Raw genomic sequence first — 20023 nt, 5'->3', positions numbered from 1 at the left:
CAGCTCTTGCCAGCAGGAAGGTTCCCCCCCACAGCAGCATGATGCAGACTGGGACAGGCAACAGAAGCTAGGCGCTCTCCTGGGAGGAAGCTGCACATAACCTCACAGATCACAGACTGCCAGGGTGGACCCCAGGGATCATCTGCTCCAACCTTTCTAAGTCACAGCCCGGTTGGAATGAGCTGTCCCAGCACCCTGCCAGGCTGGGACTTCAAACTGCCCCATGCAGGAACTCCACCACTTCCCCTGGGAGGTGATTCCAGTGTCCAACTGCTCTCACTGTGGAACATTTCCTTCTGCAGCCCAATGGGAATGTCCCCAGCAGTCACTTGTCCCCATCCCCCCTTGTCTCTGCCATGGCACTCCTTGTACAAAGGCAGTCCCCATCCTCCTGCTGGCCACTCTGCATGTCCTGCTCCATGGCAGTAAGGTCTGCCCTGAGCCTTCTCTTCTCCAGGCTGCACAGCCTCAGCTCTCAGCCTTTTCTCACAGGCCAGAGGGCTTGCAGGCCTCTGATCCTTCTCCTGGCCCTTCCCTGGACACTTTGCAGCCTGTCCACATCTTTGTTGTGTAGTGGGGATCAAAACTAAACTCCACAATTTCTACTCAGCAGGCAGGAACCAGCTCTGAAGAGGGCCAGACCTGCCGGCACCACAGGCCTGCAGGGCACAGGGCTGCCTCTGGACAGGGGTGGCCCAGCCTTGCCAGGTGAAAGGGAGTGGCAGTGGCATCTAAACCTTCCTCAGCCAGCTCAGGAGCTGTCTGTAAGCACCTCTGCAAGGGGCACCCCACCTGCAGGGCAGGCGCTGCCTCCTCCATGCAGAAGATGGAGAGGAAGCAGCAGCTCCTTTCACTGTGGCAATGGACAGAAAATCTCCCCAGGGCTTTCTGAGCAGAAGCTGTGGCTGTTCTCCATCACTCCAGGAGAAGCAGCTCCTTCTCAGGGCAGCTCCTTCCACAGGGGCACAGCCACAGCAGGATGGGGAGGGAGCTAGGCATGGCCCTGTGAGGAGAGGCTGGGGGAGCTGGGGGTGTGCAGCCTGGAGAAGAGGAGGCTCAGGGCAGAGCTCCCTGCTCTCTACAGCTACCTGAAGGGAGGTCATAGCCAGCTGGGGTTGGTCTCTTCTCCCAGACACCCAGGGACAGAACAAGAGGACACAGCCTCAAGCTGTGCCAGGGCAGGTTCAGGCTGGATGTTAGGAAGAAGTTCTTCACAGCAAGAGAGATTGGCATTGGAATGGGCTGCCAGGGGAGGTGGTGGAGTCCCCATCCCTGGACGTGTTTAAAAGGAGGCTGGATGAGGCACTTGGTGCCAGGGTTTAGTTAACTGGAAGGTGTCAGGTGATAGGATGAGCTCGATAATCTTGGAGGTCTTTTCCAACCTGCTTGTTCTGCGATTATGTGATTCTCCCTAGCCTGGCCCATAGCGTGTGCCTGTGGCGTGGGTGAGGCGCGAGTGTGTGCGCTGCGTGCGGGGGCCGAGCGGTGCTGAGGCCGCTCTGCGGGGCTGCGGCTGCGGGGCTGGGGCTGCGGGGCTGGGCCTGCGGGGCTGAGGCTGCGGGGCTGCGGGGCTGCGGCTGCGGGGCTGGGGCTGCGGGGCTGGGGCTGCGGGGCTGCGGCTGCGGGGCTGCGGCTGCGGGGCCGCGGCTGCGGGGCTGGGGCTGCGGGGCTGAGGCTGCGGGGCTGCGGGGCTGCGGCTGCGGGGCTGCGGCTGCGGGGCTGCGGCTGCGGGGCCGCGGCTGCGGGGCTGCGGGGCTGCGGCTGCGGGGCTGCGGCTGCGGGGCTGCGGCTGCGGGGCCGCGGCTGCGGGGCTGGGGCTGCGGGGCTGAGGCTGCGGGGCTGCAGGGCTGCGGCTGCGGGGCTGCGGCTGCGGGGCTGCGGCTGCGGGGCTGAGGCTGCGGGGCTGCGGGGCTGCGGCTGCGGGGCTGCGGCTGCGGGGCTGCGGCTGCGGGGCCGCGGCTGCGGGGCTGGGGCTGCGGGGCTGAGGCTGCGGGGCTGCGGGGCTGCGGCTGCGGGGCTGGGCCTGCGGGGCTGAGGCTGCGGGGCTGAGGCTGCGGGGCTGCGGGGCTGCGGCTGCGGGGCCGAGGCTGCGAGCGGCGCGGCCGGGCCGAGGTTGGCTCCTGTGCGCCCTACAGGGGGCGCTCGCTGTGGCGCAGGCGCCGCGGGAGCAGGGCCGCGGGCCCGACCCAGGCCTTTTCGCGCCCACCCCGCGCCTGGGCTCTTTGCTTCGAGAAGTAAGAGCCCTTCGACAACAGTATCCTTCTGAGAGCCAACTGAAACCTCCGCAGCCGCCGCTTGAGGCCCTTTCCTCTCTCCCTGCCACTTTTCCTTGGGAGAAGAGTCCAAGCCCCACCTGGCTCCAGCCTCCCCTCAGGGAGCTGCAGAGAGCAGTGAGCTCTGCCCTCAGCCTCCTCTCCTGCACAGTGCACACCCCCAGGCCCCTCAGCTGCTGCTCCCCAGCCCTGCTCTCCAGACCTTCCCTCAGCTTCCCTGCAGTGCCGACTGGTGGGGGGCACACTGCCTGTGCCAGCCCCCTTGGCTGCTCCAGGGGCACAGCAGGCGAGGTGCACACCTTGGCACTGCAGCTGGCAGGGGCAGAGTCCCACTGCAGTGAACATTCTGCCACTTGGAGATGGGATTTTGTCTCTAACCAGGGTGAAAACAGCCCATTTCCAACTGGCCAGCCCTGTGACGTTTGAAGAGTGGCACTGGGGCCAGCTGAAGCCACGCAGGTGTTTGGGTTTTCCTCCCCTCTCTTATCCCGTATTTTTATGAGGGATGCTGGAATGACAAAGTCAGTAGGATACAGAAACAAAGTCCAAACAAGACCTCAAAGCGTGTTTCACCAGCTGGTGCAGAAGCCAAACACCCTGGCATCAGCAGAATGTTTCATTTCAAGGGTTTTGCTAAAGAAATTCAGTCCCTATGGAAAGTTTCCATCGAGATGGATTGGCAGGAGCCCCTGGCAGCCCTGCTGGCAGGGCATAGGCTGTCTCTGCGGGCATGCACAGCACCGGGAGCACAGCAGTGCTGCACAGCTCACCTCTGGACACTCACAGGCACCAGCGACCCTGCTCCTGCATGGCCTCACATTCATCACTGGAACCCCCTGCGGGCTTGCTGTGCAGCTCAGCCTCAGCCCTGCCCACAGCCTTCTGCCTGGTACTCGGCGAAATCTGGAGGGTATGAAGCCACAGAGCCAGAAGCCACCCTCACCTGAACCACTTCAAACTGAAACAGCATCTTAGTGGAGCTTGTTGATCTGCCTTGGATGTCTGCTAGGCCCTGCTCATGGGAAGTATCAGAGGACACAGAGAATTCCAGAATGCCAGCATGGGGGCTTGGAAGGGACCTCTGGAGATCATCCAGTCCAACCACCCTGCTCCAGCAGGGCACCCACAGCAGCTTGCCCAGCAGCACAATGCCCAGCTGGCCTTGGAAGCTCTCCACACAAGGAGACTCCACAACCTCTCTGGGCAGCCTGCTCCAGGCCTCCAGCACCCTCATACCAAACAACTTTCTCCTTCTCTTCAGGTGGAACCTCCTGGGTGCCAGTCTGTGCTCATTGCCCCTTGTCCTGCCCCTAGGCACCACTGACAACAGTCTGACCTCAGCCTTTTGCCCCCCACAGCTCCTTCAGCTCTTCCTGAGCATTGCTCAGCTCCCCTCTGGAGCTGCTCTTTTGCAGGCTCTCAGCCCCAGGGCTCTCAGCCTTTGCTCTTCACAGAGCTGTCCTAGGCCCCTCAGCAGCTTTGCAGCTTGCTCTGGACTCTCTCCAGTATTTCCCTATCTCTTTTTAACTGGTGTCCTCGTTAGGGCAGAGCAGAAGGAGAGGAGAACCTCCCTTGACCTGCTGTCCCCACTCTTCTTAAAGCACCACAGGACACCACTGGCCTTGACCACAAGGAGATGTTTCTGGCTCATGTGAATTTGGTGTCCCTCAGAACTCCCACATCCTTCTCTACAGAGCTGCTTTCCAGCAGGTCATCCCCACCTGTCCTGGTGCAGAGGATGTTCCTCCTCAGGAGTGGGAAGACACCACACACTGTGATGTGCTGAGGTCTCTGAGCACCACCAAGCTACTCCCTCACCATGGCTGCAGAGGCAGCAGCAGACTCTCTGCCAGTGCACTGCTGCCAGACGGAGATGGGCAGGAAGAGCCTCACCATTCCTACAAAACCTCTGAGAGCATCAGAGAATGTTCCCACACCAAGAGCAACCCCAAACCTCAAGTGGCTTCAATGAAAAACCAAAGTCACTCACAAATGGATTGCTGTGGCATGAAACCAGCTGGGGTGTGGGAAGGAGGACCAAGGTCTTCTCCAGTCCTGGCAGAGGGGGGACTTGGCTGGAAGTCCCTCAGCCCCCAGCTGAGCACTGGCATGGCCAGGCCAGTGGGTCTGCATGGGCTGTCCCAGCACAGTTCCACAGCAGGAGGAAAGGAATCAGCACTTGAAGCTGAGCCCAAGGCAGTACCTTAACGAGCAGCCCGCAGGCCAACTTTCCCTTCCACTTAATGACTATTAATTAACCACAGACAATTGAGCAGCTCCAGGAAGACAGGAAAGGCTCCTCCTGGAGCACAACCAGCACTGCGGTCTCCTGGGGCACAGGCAGCTGGGGTCAAGTCTCTGCTGCTTTCCCCTTCCCAGCTGTGACCTGAGCAGTAGGTGGTTGGTAGTGCAGGGTGGTCTGCCTGTGCCTTCCCTCCCAAACTCTGGTGGCCTGTGCAGATAAGGATTCAGCTCCAACTGGTGCATTCCTATGAGACATTTTCCTTTTGATTCATCAACTCTTTCAGGTTTTTGTTTTTTTTCCCCAACAGAACTCTATTGTGATGGAAAATTCCCAGATGACATAGAGGTGAAGCTGCTGCTCACAAGCAGGCTCTAGGCTGTGGCTGTAGGTTGCTCCTCTGCTCTCTCTCTAGCCTTTCATTGCTTGGACACACATCAGGACAGATGCCTTTATCTCCTGCTTCAGCCAAGGTGACACCCAGGAGACCTCCTCTGCTGTGAAGCAGGCAGGTGAATTCAGCAGGGAGATGTGGCCCAGAGCAGTGCAAGCAACTGTACATCCTCTGTGGAGCCGCTGTGGTTGTCCCAGCAGCCTACCCCAGCCTCCCACAGCGCTGGGAGCAGAGTGATGTGCTCAGGCAGGACCCCACCCGAGGGTGTGCTGGGGGCTCTGGGGAAGAGCTGCTGCTCTCACGCCGGGGAGAGCACAGCTCCCAGGAGCATCCATGCCAAGAGTGCACTGATGCTCTCCAGATGCTGCCTCGTCTGCTCACAAAGGCAGAGATTGACACAATAAACAAACTATTTGCAAAATTCCTGCGTGAGGGCAACCCCCCCAGATTAAATGGAAACATGGATACCCCCTGAAAGAGTGCGGGAGGGGGGAGCGTTCCCAGGACCCCATGGTACACCAGTGGGTATGGAAATGGAAAGATGCATGGGACTGAGCCAGCAGTGTGCCCAGGCAGCCGGATGTGAGCCAGCAGTGTGCCCAGGCAGCTGAACATGAGCCAGCAGTGTGCCCAGGCAGCCAAGAAGGCCAGTGGCATCCTGGCTTGGATTAAAAATGCTGTGCCCAGCAGGAGCAGAGAGGGGATTGTCCCCTTGGACTCTGCTCTGGTGAGGCCACATCTCGAGTGTCATGTTCAGTTTTGGGCACTGCAATACAAGAGAGATGTGGAGGTGCTGTAGCAGGCCCAGAGGAGGGCAAGGAAGCTGTGAAGGGCCTGGAGAGTAAATCTGATGAGGAGCGACTGAGGCAGCTGGGAATGAGGAGGCTGAGGGAAGATCTCATTGCTGTCTACAGCTACCTGAAAGGACATTATGGAGAGGCTGCTGCTGGTCTCTTCTCACAGGTAGTTGGAGACAGAACAAGGGGGAATGGCCTCAAACTGAGCCTGGGGAGGTTTAGATCGGACATTAGAAAAAAGTTTTTCACAGAGTGGTCAGGGACTGGAATGAGCTGCCCAGGGAGGTGGCGGAGTCACCCACCCAGGATGTGTTTAAGGGTCATTTGGATGTGGTGCTTGGGGATATGGTTTAAGGTGAACCTTGTAGAGTAGGGTTCTAGGTTTGACTTGGTGCTCCTGAGGGGCTTTGCCAACCTGGGTGTTTCTGTGACTCTGTGATTCTGTGACTGGGATCTCCAGCAGAACAGCTCTCTAGAGAAGACGAAGCTGCCAGTCCACAGCCGCCATTGAACAAGTGTTCAGCAGAGGGGAATGCAACATGGCTGGCTGGGCATGCAGGAAGGGGCACAGAGCTGCTCCTCACCCATCACTCCTGCTACTGTCTATCTTCAAAGGTAAGACAGGAGGCAATGGATGTAAAGTCAGTCACAAGTCATTCCACCTCCACATGAGGAGAAACTTCTTTGGGATGAGGGTGCTGGAGGCCTGGATCAGGCTGCCCAGAGAGGTTATGGAGTCTCCTCTGAAGAGCTTCTGACCCCATCTGCATGTGTTCCTGTGTGACCTGTCCTAAGTGGTCCTGCTTTGCAGTGGGGTTGGACTCAATGAAGTCCCTTCCAACCCCTACCAATCTGTGACTCAAATGGTTCTGTCCCACCTCGTGAGCACCCATTTTGGTGTCAGGTAATTATATCTGCAGCTCTGTGTCCTCAAAGTTCCTAATGATGGAAGGCAATCTTCGAAACCGAGGTTGCTTTCTTTCTGGATTTCAAATAATGGTCCCAAAGCACAGCTCTGAAGGGCCTGGGCACAACAAATCAAAGCACCCAACGTTGTCTGTCCAACTCCAGCCCTAGTGTCATGGAATCGCAGAAGAGTTTGGGTTGGAAAAGCCTTCTAAGAGCATCCAGTCCAAGCAGCAACGCAGCACCACCATGGCCGTTAAACCATGGCCCCAAGTGCCATGGCCACACCTTTACGGAAGACCTTCAGGCATGAGGACTCTGCCACCTCTCTGGGCAGCCTCTGCCAATCCCTGACCACTCTTGCAGCAAAGAAAGTTTTCCTTCTCTCCAACCTAACCCTCCCCTGGCACAATTTGAGGCCAGTTCTTCTCCTCTCACCTGAGGGAGGACCACCTGATTGCAGCTACCTCTCAGGGAGCTGCAGAGAGCAATGAGGTCTTCCTCAGCCTTCTCTTCTGCACACTGCACACCCCCTGGTCCCTCAGCTGCTCCTCCCCAGTCCTATTCTCCAGACCCTTCCCCAGCTTGGTTGTGCTTCTCTGGGCACTCCCCATAATGAGCTTTGTGGCACCAAGTTTTCTTTTTGCTCCTCATTTCCCTTCCTTTGAAGCTTTGGTGGTACCTCCCTGCTCAGACGGCTACAAAACCTCTTCTCATGCTCAGGCTTAGATTGCCTCATGACTGCAATGTCCTACACTTTCAGCAGTGCTCTCCACCCAGGCTTTATTCCCTTGTGGAGTCACTGCTCCTGACAGCCTTTGCTCTGGTTGGTCTGAACAAGGCAAGACCTCGAATGCCACCTGGGTGGCAGACTCCATTCCTCAGTTCTTGGGAGGTGCAATCCTTCCTGTGCTTTGACTGCACTTTCCAGCCTCATGTTCAGCACAGGCTCCTCCAGCTGCCTCCCTCTGCTATGGGAAAAGCATTACTGAAAGTAATTTAGAAGTGTGTCAACTCAGAGCTGCTCTGGGGAAACCCAGCAGCTGCTTCTCTCCAACTGAAACTCCTCTTCACAGAATCAGTTCCAGCATCCCAGCATGGAGGGGCTGGGAGGGACCTCTGCAGATCATCCAGTCCAAGCCCCTGCTCCAGTAGGGCACCCACAGCACAATGCCCAGCTGGCCTTGGAAGCTCTCAACACAAAGAGACTCCACAGCCTCTCTGGCCAGCTTGCTTCAGGCCTCCAGCACCCTCACACCAAAGAAGGTTCTCTTCTTACCATCATGACCACCTGGAAATCATAGAATCACAGGATTGTTTTGGCTGAAAAAAGACCTCTAAGATCATCCAGTCCAACCACTGCCCTAAACTCACCATGGGCATTAAACCCTATTCCAGAGTGCCATGGCCACATGTTTCTTGAGAGGTCCTTTTCTTGTGCTGAGACTGGTAGCAGTGTCTTATAATCACAGAATGGTTTGGGTTAAAGCTCATCCAGCTCCAACCCCCTGCCATGCCCAGGGACACCTCCCACCAGCACAGCTTGCTCAAGGCCTCATCCAACCTGGCCTTCAACACCTCCAGGCAGGAGGCAGCCACAGCCTCCCTGGGCAGCCTGTGCCAAACTCTCTCCACTCTCGCTCTCAACAATCTCTTCCTCATCTCCACTCTCACTCTCCCCTCTCCCACCTCAAAACCATTGTCCCTCATCCTGGCACTTCCAGCCCCTGTCCAAAGTCCCTCCCCAGGTCTCCTGCAGCCCCTTCAGATACTGGTAGGCTGCTCTGAGGTCTCCCTGCAGCCTTCTCTTCTCCAGGCTGCACAGCCCCAACTCTCCCAGCCTGTCCCCACAGCAGAGGTTCTGCAGCCTCTGATCATCTTGGTGGCCTCCTCTGGACCCTCTCCAGCAGCTCCAGGTCCTTGTGCTGGGTTCCCCAGAGCTGGAGGCAGTGCTGCAGCTGAGGTCTGAGCAGAGCAGAGGGGCAGAATCCCCTCTCTGTGCTGCTGCTCTTGTCAGCATCTGAGAGCTGCTGCTAACCAAAGCCTCCAGCTCCAGGCTGCTGGGAGCCTGCAGACAGCCTCTTTGCCAGTGTGGCCTGCACAGGAACAGCTCCAAGGATGATTCAGAAGGGGAGTTTGCATGATCCTGCCCCTCCTCCCCTGAGATGGAGCTTTCACACGACTTAGGTGGGCCACTGCTGTAACTCTTGTCCAGCAGCTGCTCCACTTCTTGCATCAGATAAAGTCCCAAGGACTCGTGTCCAGGACTCACTAACGAGCAGGAGAGAGGAGAGAGGCTTGGGGTTGGCTGCAGGCTGCAGCAGGCTCTGTGGAGGCAGGACAGGCTTCCCTGCAGTTTTTTCTGTCGTTCCCTTGGTTGTGAGGGGGGAAATGGCATCGTCAGCCCTCACCCAGCTCCCACTCTGCTCTTGCCTCTTCCTGCTTTACCACCCTGCAGCCCCCAGGGGAAGTCCCTCAGCCGCCCTGCGCCAACTTTTACTTTGGCAGTTCGGGAGGAAAAATCACAACTGTCTGTGCAAGCCACCAAACCATTCCCTCGGTTTTCATCACTTGAATGAATAAAGAAGAATAAAAAGCAGCAGAGGGAAGCAGGGCTGGGGGCTGGCGGGGGCGCAGAGAGCAAGCAAACATCGTTTAGAGAAGCACGCTGTTATTCCTGGAAGTTGGGCTGTGGAAAGACGATTTACAACGGCTCTGAGGAGCTTTGGCTCTTCATCCCAGCCCCGCTGGGAGCTGCTAACCACAATGGCCAAGCTCCCCCTGCTCACTTCCATAGCGTGAGCTCCAAACCCAAACAGCCCCCACGCCGCTGGGTTCCCATCGCCGGCGCTGGGGCACACGAGGCTGCCTTGTACACAATGGGTAAAACTTGGCAGCCTCACCCAGGCCAGCACAGAAAATTGCCTTCAACTTTTGTTTTCCCTTCCCTTTCTTTTTTTTTTTCCTTCTCTCTCTCTCTCTCTCTTTTTTTTTTTTTTTTTTTTTTTTTTTTTTTTTTTTTGCAAAAGCAAAATATTTTGCAGTTTGTTTCCAATTTGTTTTCTTACAAACCATAAAGGAATTCTTGCTGGTGACACAAGGAGGTTTGGAGGGGAGGAAAGTCAAAGAGCAATCACTGAGAAATAGATTTAAACCCCCCACACCTCCCAGAAAAAAAACAAAACAGACTCAGAAGAAGTTAGTTTCGAATTTGTGCTCCTCACCAAAAAAAATGATGCTGGGGAGAAATGGGGAATTCCTCTTGATGGCTGTGAGGAAGCAGCCCAGCAATGCTCAGCACAGGGCTACCTTTGCTGTGCCCCAAGGCCAGCAGCAGAGCTTGGGTGATGGCCAAGGCTCTGTCCATCCTCCAGCCCGCTGGAAGGATCAGCACTGACACTGGGACTCCTTCGCGCTCCATCCTGCTTCCAGCCCAGTGATAGATGGTGCTGTCCAGTTCCCTCCTCCAAACCTCTCTCTGGCATGGGATCATGCAGCCAGCAGAAAGAAGGAACACAGAACGGATCTGGTTGGAGAACACCTCCAAGCTCATCCAGTCCAACCCTCAACCCAGCGCCGCAGGGTCAACACTAAACCTTAAGCACCAGCTCCACAGGCTGCTTGAACACCCCCAGTGATGGTGACTGCAGCACTGTCCTGAGCAGCCTGTGCCAGTGTCTGAGAACCCTGCCAGGGCAGAAATATTTCCTAAGGTCCATCCTGAGCCTCTCCTGGGGCAGCTTGAAGCCATTTTCTCTTGTCCTGTTGCTTGCCACCGAGGAGCAGAGGCTGCCCCCTCCTCACTGGATGGTTGATTTCAATTCTCTAAACTTCAGGGCTATCTTCTCCTTCCTATGACTACATCTTGGTATCACTCCCTCGGGAGATGAAAGCTTGAAGGGAGACAACAGAGCATCTCTAGCTGTCCTGCCCTGGGTGTCCTGTCCACCTCCATCTGTCCCTGCTGCCTCTGGAAGATCATCCCAGCACCTTCAGGGGTGCTCTAGGCTCTCAGGAGCCAAGCCACCCTGATTTGGATGGAAATCAGGGATGAGAACATTGAGCTGGAAACACTCCTGGCTGCCTTCTCTGGGCAAGCAGGGCAGTGTGGCATTGCTACTGGGGCAGCAGAGTACAGAATCTGGCTTTGCCACTGCTGTAGCCCAGCAGCCTGTGAGACAAACCCAAAGGCTGCTGAGCTCCCCCTCTGGGTTTTCTGTCCTCTGCGTCCCTTCCCTACTTGCTGGAGGGGGAAAGAGATGCCTGAAGAACCTTTGCTGGATGAAAAACATGGAGACAAACTCAACTCCTGCCTTCCCCAGCAGACAAGGGGAGATGCTGTTGTGGGGAGGGGATTGCCCTGGGGCTTTGCTGCCTGGGACACACGAGGTGAGCACAGCAGATGAACCCTGGGGGTGGTCATGTCTTAGTTGCTGTGCAGCCTGACGAGCAGCCACACTCACAGGATCATAGACTCATGATCTTGGTTAGTATGGAAAGGACCTGTAAGATCAAGTCCAGTCACAAACCCAACACTGCCTGGCCTGGTGCTGAACCATGGCCCTCAGCACCACGCCTCTGCCTCTTTCAGATACCTCCAGATGTAAGGATTCAACTACTTTCCCCAGGCACCGGTGGCAAACCTTAGAGGGAGGAACTGTTCCTAATGTCCACTCTGGCCTGCTGCCCACTTCTCCCAGATCCAAGAGGTCTCAGCCCTGGCAGCTCTCAGTCACACTCATGTCCAAGTTAGGCTGTGCTTGGAGCAGTGAGAGCTGTGCTCAGCTCTCCTTTGCTCTGTTGCTGTCCTGGGTGCTCAGCCTGAGCCTGCATCAGTGCAGCTTCCCATAGAGTTGCTGAGCTAAACAGCACAAGGATGGCACCACAGGAAGTGGGCAGCTTTGTTGGGGACATAGCCTGTCACAGAGCTTACTAATTAAAATGAACACCAGAAGATGATACCAGGGGTGGGCCACTGGGTGGGTAAGGAATTGGCTGGGTGGCTGCACTCAGGGTTGCAGATAATGCCTCAATGTCTAAGTGGAGACCAGTAACAAGTGGTGCTCCTCAGGGCTTGGTACTGGGAGCAGTGCTGTCTGGCATCTTTGTCAGCAACATGGGCACTGGGACTGAGGCACCTTTGGCAAGTCTACAGGTGACACAAGCTGTGTGGTGCTGCTGACACATAGGAAGGAAGGATCCATACAGAGAGACCTGGACAGGCTGGAGAGGAGGGCCCAAGCCAACCTCATCAAGTTCAGCAAGGCCAAGGGCAAGGTCCTGCAACTGGGGCAGGGCAATGCCAAGCACAAACCCAGGCTGGGTGAGGCATGGCTGAGAGCAGCCTGGAGGAGAAGGCCTTGGAGGTGTCAGTTGGTGCCAATGTACCCAGCAGCCAGCACAGGTTGCTGGCAGCCCCAGAGCCCAGACCTTACAGCAACCTGGCAGCCATCAGCATTTCTCCTTGGCTATTTGTTTTCTTCTTGTTGTTTGTTGTTTGTTTGCTACTTGGTACTTCCCCAGCTTCTAGAAGGTTGACCTAAAATATGTGTGGCCCAGGCTGGCACTGTTAGGTAAATCATTGTTAATTAGCTCTGCTGCTGTAGTGCTGGGGGTGCTGGTGCCCAGGGGACAGATCAGCAATGCCCTCAAAGAATCACAGAACTGGTTGGGTTGGAAAAGACTTCTGAGATCTTCCAGTCCTACCAGCAACCCAGCACCACCATGGCCACTAAACTATGGCCCCAAGTGCCATGGCTACACCTTTCTGGAGCACCTCCAGGGATGGGGACTCCACCGCCTCCCTAGACAGCCTCTGCCAATCCATGACCATTCTTATAGCAAAGAAATTTTTCCTCATCTCCAATCTAACCCTCCCCTGGCACAATTCCAGGACAGTTCTCCTTCTATCATTTGAAGATTGAGATAAGAGCCCAACCTCCACCTGGCTGCAGCCTCCTCTCAGGGAGCTACAGAGAGCAATGAGCTCTGCCCTCAGCCTCTTCTTCTGCACACTGAAGCCCCCCAGCTCCCTCAGCTGCTCCTCCCCAGTTGTGTTCTCCAGACCCTTCACCACCTTTGTTGCCCTTATCTGGATCTGCTCCAGCCCTTCAGTGTCCTTCTTGGAGTGAGGGACCCAAATCTGAACCCAGGATTCCATCTGTGGCCTCACCAGCACACAGTTCAGGGGCACTGGTGCCCTGGTCCTGGAGGCCACATTATTGCTAATGCACACCAGGCTGCTGGTGCCCCTCTTGCCCACCTGGGCACACCCTGGCTCTGCTTCAGCTGCTGTCCACCAGCATGCCCAGATTCTTTTCTGCCAGGCAATTTCCAGCCACTCTGCCCCAAGCCTGAAGCCTCCCTAGGGTTGTTGCGACCCCAGTGCAGGACCCAGCTCTTGGCTTTGTTAAATCTCATCCCACTGAGCTCAGCCATGGATCCAGCCCGTGCAGATCCCTCTGCAGAGCTTTCCTGCCCTCCAGCAGATCAACACTGCCACCCAATTTAGTGTCATCTGCTAACTGCCTGAGGGTTTGTTGCTCCCCAGCCGGCCCTGGGTGAGCAGAGCTCTGCTGGGACGGATTATTTACCAGAAGGTATTTGGTACATTGCTTTAATAACCAGAAGAGGGTTTGTTTTTTTCAAAGCCTTACAAATATGTTTAAAATCTAAATACAATGAGGCAATGCAACATCAGTTAATAGCTCCAATACTATGCCAAGCCTGAGAATGACAAAAGCTGCCAGCAGGGTGCTAGAAAGCAGGGCTGTGAACCCCAGCGCTCCCCGGCTAAGCAGAAACACATGGGCAGCACTGAGACATTTGTTAACCATTTCCAAGGCAGCAGGACAGGGCCTGGAACCAAGCCTGCTTCCCCTGTGTCATGCAATGGATCACACAATGGGCTGGATTGAAAGGGACCTTCACAAACGTCCAGTTCCAACCCCCTGTCATGGGCAGGGACACCTCCCACCAGCACAGGTTGCTCATCCAGCCTGACCTTGAACACCTCGAGGCAGAAGGCAGCCACAGCCTCCCTGAGCAACCTGTGCCTGTCTCTCCCCACCCTCACTTTCTACAATCTCTTCCTCCTCTCCACTCTCACTCTCTCCTCTCCCAGGTCAAGCCATTGTCCTTTATCCTGGGCCAATGGAACTTCCAGCCCTTGTCCAAAGTCCCACCACAGCTCTCCTGCAGCCCCTTCAGGTGCTGGAAGGGTGCTCTGAAATCTCCCTGGAGCCTTCTCTTCTCCAGGCTGCACAGCTCCAACTCTCCCAGCCTGTCCCCACAGCAGAGGTTCTGCAGCCTCTGATCATCTTGGTGGCCTCCTCTGGCCCCTCTCCAGCAGCTCCAGGTCCTTGTGCTGGGTTCCCCAGAGCTGGAGGCAGTGCCGCAGGTGAGGTCTGAGCAGAGCAGAGGGCAGAATCCCCTCCCTGTGCTGCTGCTCTCCCTGCTCTGGCTGCAGCCCAGTGCCACTGCCTTGCACAGCCATGCAGAGGCATCCCTGGAATTGCAGACTGGTGCAGACTGTAAGGGCTCTCTGGGCTCGTGCACTTAGGATGGATTTTTCCAAATATTATTCTAAGCCATTCAGAGACTGAGAGCTGCTGCAGAGATCTGTGAATGAACAGAGCTCTAGGAGCAGAGCTGGCATGGTCCAGCACAATTTCCTACAGGGCTGTGCATGCCAGGCAGAGATCAGATGGGGCAGAGAGACCCAGCCCCCAGGGCAGCAGTGGTAGGCTGGAGCTGTCCCCGGGCTCAGACATCTTGTGAGGTGTGGTGTGTTCCACTCTGGATCTGGCCCTGGGACTGCTCAGTGTCTCCACCTCAGTGCCATAGAACCACAGAATGACTTCAGGTGGAAGGGAACTTAAAGCTCATCCAGTGTCAACCCCCTGCCATGCCCAGGGACACCTCCCACCAGCACAGCTTGCTCAAGGCTTCATCTGACCTGGCCTTCAACACCTCCAGGGAGGGGACAGCCACAGCCTCCCTGGGCAGCCTGTGCCAGTCTCTCCCCACCCTCACTCTCAATAATCTCTTCCTCATCTCCACTCTCATTCTTCCCTCTCCCAGCTCAAAGCCATTGGCCCTTGTCCTGGCACTCCCAGCCTTGTCCAACAGGTACCGGCAGGCTGCTCTGAGGTCTCCCTGCAGCCTTCTCTTTTGCAGGCTGCACAGCCCCAACTCTCCCAGCCTCTCCCCATAGGAGAACTCCTCCCAGAACTCAGGGCACTGTAGGGACATAGAAGCTGTCCCAGGCAGGCACCCAGATGTGAGTCTCATGTGTACCTACAAGTGAGACTCTGCTGACATGCATGACCACAAGCCTGAACTGCCGTGCAGCTGCTGGGCCAGGGACTGTCACCTCCCACTGCTGCACAGGGTCCTCCAAGGGGAGGCATCAAAGTGCCAGGACTGGGCCCCACCTTAGGGGTGAGGATGCTCACCCCGAGCAAGTCCACATCTTGTCTGAGCCCAGAGGTGATTCCTTGATCAGTGCAGTCACTTCACACCCCTTGGACCTTCACTGCCACGAAGCTGTGGGTTGGGCACTTCCTCATCAGCTCAACTCATTGGCACCAGCCTCTGGGAAGGCACTGACTGAGGGCATGGGGATAGACTCACAGATACACAGACTGGTTTGGGTTTGACCTCTGAAGCTCATCCTGTCCAACCAGGCAGCAGGGACATCCCCAACCAGAGCAGGCTGCTCACAGCCCCATACACCCTGACCTGCACTGGTGCCAGCCATGGGCAGCTCCCACCTCTCTGCCCAGCCTGGGCCAGGCTCTCCCCACCCTCAGGGACAAACATTTCTCCCTTCTTTCCACTCTCAATCTCTCTCTGTCAGTTCAAACCCTCCCACCTTGTCCTGGCACCACAGGCTCTGCTCAAAACTCTGTCCCCAGCTTTCTGCTCAGCCCTTGAAGCACTGCAAGGCCTCCAGAAAGTCTCCCTGGAGCTTCTCTCCGCTAGGCTGCCCAAGCCCAACTCTGCCAGCCTGGCCTCACAGCAGAGTCCTTCCAGCCCTTCCAGCCCTGCCAGCACTGCCAGCACTGCTGTGGCCTCCTCTGGCCCTGCTCCAGCAGGTTCCTGTCTGTGCTGTGCTGAGGACTCCAGAGCTGCCCCAGCACTGCAGGGAGGTCTCAGCAGAGCAGAACAGAGCAGAGGCAGAATCCCCTCCCTGCCCCTGCTGCCCACACTGCTGGGATCAGCCCAGGACAGGCCAGGGCTGGGCTGACAGTGCTTGGTGCCGGCTCATCTCCAGCTTTGCATCTTCTCTCAGTCCATCATCCCCCAGCCTGGACTGATGCTGGAATTTCCCCAGTGAAGGTGCAGGACTCTGCCCCCGGCCTTGTTGATCCTTAGGAGGAACAAAGATTCGCATTCCTCTACAGCCTTCTTCCCACCATGCCCTCACCATCCCCTGCGGCTCTGCGTCTGGTCAGCCCCTGGCTGCCAGTGCTGGTGATGGTGGAGCTGAGAACACAGCCCATGGGTAGGGTCCCACCAGAGGCTGCAGAGGAGCAGGGCACCACTCTGTTTCCCCAGGGAGCAGGGCAGCAGAGTGAGTGAGCCAGCAAAGAGCAGGACGAAGACCTCGGGAAACCTCCAGCAATCCAACCCAGCCCCAGCCTGGGCTTGGTCTCACATAGCCCCAAAGCCCTAATAAACTGTTAATGGGAAGAGCAATCCTATTTATTACAGGAAAACAAGGTTGTGATTACTGCAGGGCTGACATCACCACCACCCCTCGTGCCAGTTTAAACAATATTTGGGGACTTGGTTTGTTTTGTCCCAGTGACAATGACCGTGTGGGAGCCTGTTCTGAGGGCGTGCGAGCATCGGTGCAGCTATGCTCCTCTGGAGTTCAGTCTCTTCTGTAGGAAATTGATGTTTCTGTGCCTAAAATGGAAATTCTCTGCTCTAAACCAGCTTTTAATTGGGGGAAAAAACGATTGCACATCTTTATGTTTCGCCTCACGTTCACAGCTGTGTGCTCATCACGTTGGGTGGGGACACTCATGCCTGCACCTCTCTGCTTGCCAGCCCCTGCTGCTACCTGTGCTAAATCCCCCCCAAACCAACAAAAACAGGGAAGGGAGCAGCCAGTTCACAGCACACGCTTCCACTGGTGTTCCTGCATCCCCTGGTGAGCTCAGTGGTCAGGGGACACCCTGACTGCAGTGAGATCTGTCCCCTCCATGCCTGCCAGCACAGGGCTCTGCCATCCTTGCTGCTGCCCTGTCTAGCCCAAACAGAGACACTGCCGGTGGCCATCTGCCAGCAGAGTGAGGGGCTCTGCTGGCACCAGGACTCTTGACTCCCACCTCCCACATAGAAGAGAGAGGTCCTCCTGCTTCTGCCACCACTCACAGCCTCACTGAGTATCACAGCTGGCATCCCTGCCCCTTCCCACTGAGCTGCCCTCCTCCCCCTACACCTGTGTAGGGAGAGCATGACTCCTCTGGGGCTCTCTCTACCCCATGTCATTCGGCCTTTCTCCTGCTCCAGCCTTTCCCCAGCCCCACACACCCAACCCATGGGGCTGAGACCCTTGGCGGTATGGAGCAGCATCTAGGGACTGCTAGAGGGAAGCTCCAAGCTGGCTGGAGGGCCATTGCTGGGGGCAAGATCCCACCCTGAGCCCATCCCTTTTGTTCTGCAGCAGAGGGGGAGCTGGTGCCAGGAGCAGGGGGATGCATTCTGCAGCACCTCGTGGGCAACACTGTAGGGCAGCCTAACACCCAATCCCTCCATGGCCCTGGACAGTGCTGCAGAGTGATTCTGGCAGAACTCCCCCTGCCTAGCTGTAAGACGAGGAGCCAGACAGCCAGAGACAGGCCTCCTGCCTTTCACCAGCACCTACCTGTCCTCCCAGGCAGATCAGAGCTGGTCTAGACAGCCAGGTCATAAATCTGCTGGCTGCTGCTCTGAGCAGCCTCCCTCCCACCAGCACTGGGGCAGGGGCTGACAGTGTCCAAGAGAGCCTTGTGACTGTCTGAAAGAGCTGGAAAGATCCTGCAGGAGCACACCCCACAGCCTGCCTCCTGGGCACCCAGGAAGCTTCAGCAGCACCCTCAGAAGGGTCCGTGTGCATCTCAGATGCTGTGGGCACCCAGCAGACTTAGGTCAATGTCTACAGAGCATTTCTCTTTCTTTGCAAGTGGCACATCCAAGGGCAGCTCCTTCCCCCAGACCGCGCAAGGCTTTGAATCACATCCTGTCCCTGACTCCTCTGCTGTGCCATGGACCAATCACCTCATGGATGGAAGTTGCCTTGGGGCGCACTGGAGCAAAGACTACTTCGGCGCTCTGGACCTGCGGGCACAGCTGTGGGTTTCAGCACCCTCTCCTGCTCCCCTCTCCCATTCACCTGGCAGCAACCAGCCCTGCCAGGCTCAGCCAGCAGGCGAGAACAAAGGGAAGCAAGCAGGACTGGAGAAGAGCTTGGACGGAGCGAGGCTGAGGAGTCTCCGAGCAAAGCCCAGCACAACACTGCCTGGCGAGCCCTGTCGCTGCTGCGTGTGAGTGGCGGCAGAGCTGGGTCCAAAGTCCCAACGGTCCAGTGGGTTTGGCATCCCCGCGAAGCCTCAGAGCAGCCTAGCGCGGCGGTAAAGGTCGCACACGTCGCAGCTGCAGCCCCGGCTGGCAGGGCGCGGCGGAGGCAGGCAGCGGCGCGGAGCGGCCTCTGCTCGGAGGCGGCAGCTGCGCGCCGGAACGCGCCGCGCGGGGGCCCTGCCGCGGCCTGCGCCGCTCCTCCCTGCTGCTCCCTGCTGCTCCGCACCGCATCGCACTGCACCGCGCCGCCAGGCTGCTGCTCCGCACCGCATCGCACCTTATCGCACCGCGCCGCCAGGCTGCTGCTCACTGCTGCTCCGCACCGCGCCGCGCCGCCCTGCTGCTCCTCAGCCTGGACCACAGCTCTGGCTCACCCCGTTCAGCCAGCCCCGCGCCCGCAGCTCAACCCCACCGCTGCTGCTGACACACTGCCACCAAAACGCGGCCCTCAGCACCACATCCATGCAGCTTTGAAACCCTTATCATAAAATCAACCAGGTTGGAAGAGAGCTCCAAGATCATTAGGTCCAACCTATCACCCAGCCCTGCCCAGTCAACTAAACCATGGCACTAATTGCATCAGCCAAGCTTTTCTTGAACACCTCCAGGGACAGCAACTCCACCCACCTCCCTGGGCAGTCCACCACTGCTCTGGGCAGCCTGTGCCAGTGCCTGGGAACCCTTGCTGGGAAGGAAGTGTGCCTAATATCCAACCTAACCCTCCCCTGGCACAGCTCGAGACTGCTTCCTCTTGTCCTGTCACTTTGGCGTAAGAGCAGCCTAACCCCCACCATGCTGCAGCCTCCTCTCAGGGAGCTGCAGAAAGCAATGAGGTCTGCCCTCAGCCTACTCTTCTCCACACTGAGCACTTCCAGCTGCCTCAGCTGTGCCTTCCCAGCCCTGTTCTTCAGACCTTTCCCCAGCCTCGTTGCCCTTCTCTGAACACACTTTCATGTCTCACCTCTGGAGAAATAGAGCAATTCTACCTATTCCCTGGGAGGAGGCTGGACACAGCTGTCTTGGTCTCCAAGGCCAAGAAAGTGATCTTGTGGCCACAAAACTGATTAAAAAGCACTTGCTGTGGAGCCAGGGTAGCAAGGCAAGAGCAGGAACATCTATACTGGCTGAGGATATTGTGTAGCTGAAGGCACCAAGGGGGAATGACTCCTGGACAGAAGCCCCACAGGATGCAAACCCCTCCCTGGTGGACAGAAGCCACATGAAAGCAGAGGGTGCTCATGGGGAGAGTGGTTGTGTGCCCCTGAGGGGAGGAGATGGCAGAAGTGTGCCAAGTGTATGGCTCTAGCCCAAAGAAAGAGACCTTTGTGAAGGAATGGGAAAGCCCTGGGGTCCTGGGCTGAGAGAAACCCCCAGAGTGGAGCTGCTGCTTGTGCAGTCCTGATGCTGCAGGTGAGAGAGCAGGATGCCATTGTCCCACAGTGCCACCACAGCCAGGCTCCTGTGCCCTCCTGGAGCTTTCAGGAGAGGAGACAAGGGTCCCCGAGAGTGTTGGGGAGAAGAAGAGCCTGGGGGAGCACAGCCTACCCGTGTGGGTGTGCCCACATGAATTCAGCCCTAGAGATGCCTTAGGCTGTGCTGTTATCTCTCAGGACAGGGCATGGGGACTCAGCTCAGGCCGGTTGAAGCCCAAGCACAGGCTGCAGCAAGCGGCAGTGCCTGGGAAGGGGCTCGCAGAGTGCTGAGGGGGAGGCATGGAGCTGGGGTCCTGTGCCCATTCCAGGCTATAAAAGGCTCTTTGCGTGTCAGAAAGAGAATTGACTGCCACTCCTGACAGCTCCTAAGCTCCAGTGTCTCCTAATAAACTCCATATCTTTATGCA

The 20023-nt window shown here is 57.2% G+C and overlaps 1 protein-coding gene across 1 annotated transcript in view; it reads right to left on the bottom strand.

The window, feature by feature from the left end:
• Positions 1 to 1411: 1411 nt before the first annotated feature.
• LOC135179803 (proline-rich protein 2-like) overlaps positions 1412 to 20023 on the bottom strand; it is a 28108-nt gene continuing 9496 nt past the window's right edge. Inside the window, exon 2 of the mRNA XM_064151838.1 lies at positions 1412 to 2243. Within this exon, the coding sequence (XP_064007908.1) occupies positions 1412 to 2243 (832 nt within the window). The remainder of the gene's footprint in view (positions 2244 to 20023) is intronic.

Source organism: Pogoniulus pusillus, chromosome 11 (assembly GCF_015220805.1).
Source record: "Pogoniulus pusillus isolate bPogPus1 chromosome 11, bPogPus1.pri, whole genome shotgun sequence".
In the NCBI taxonomy this organism is placed as follows: domain Eukaryota; kingdom Metazoa; phylum Chordata; class Aves; order Piciformes; family Lybiidae; genus Pogoniulus; species Pogoniulus pusillus.
This window is presented reverse-complemented; position numbering and strand designations above follow the sequence as displayed.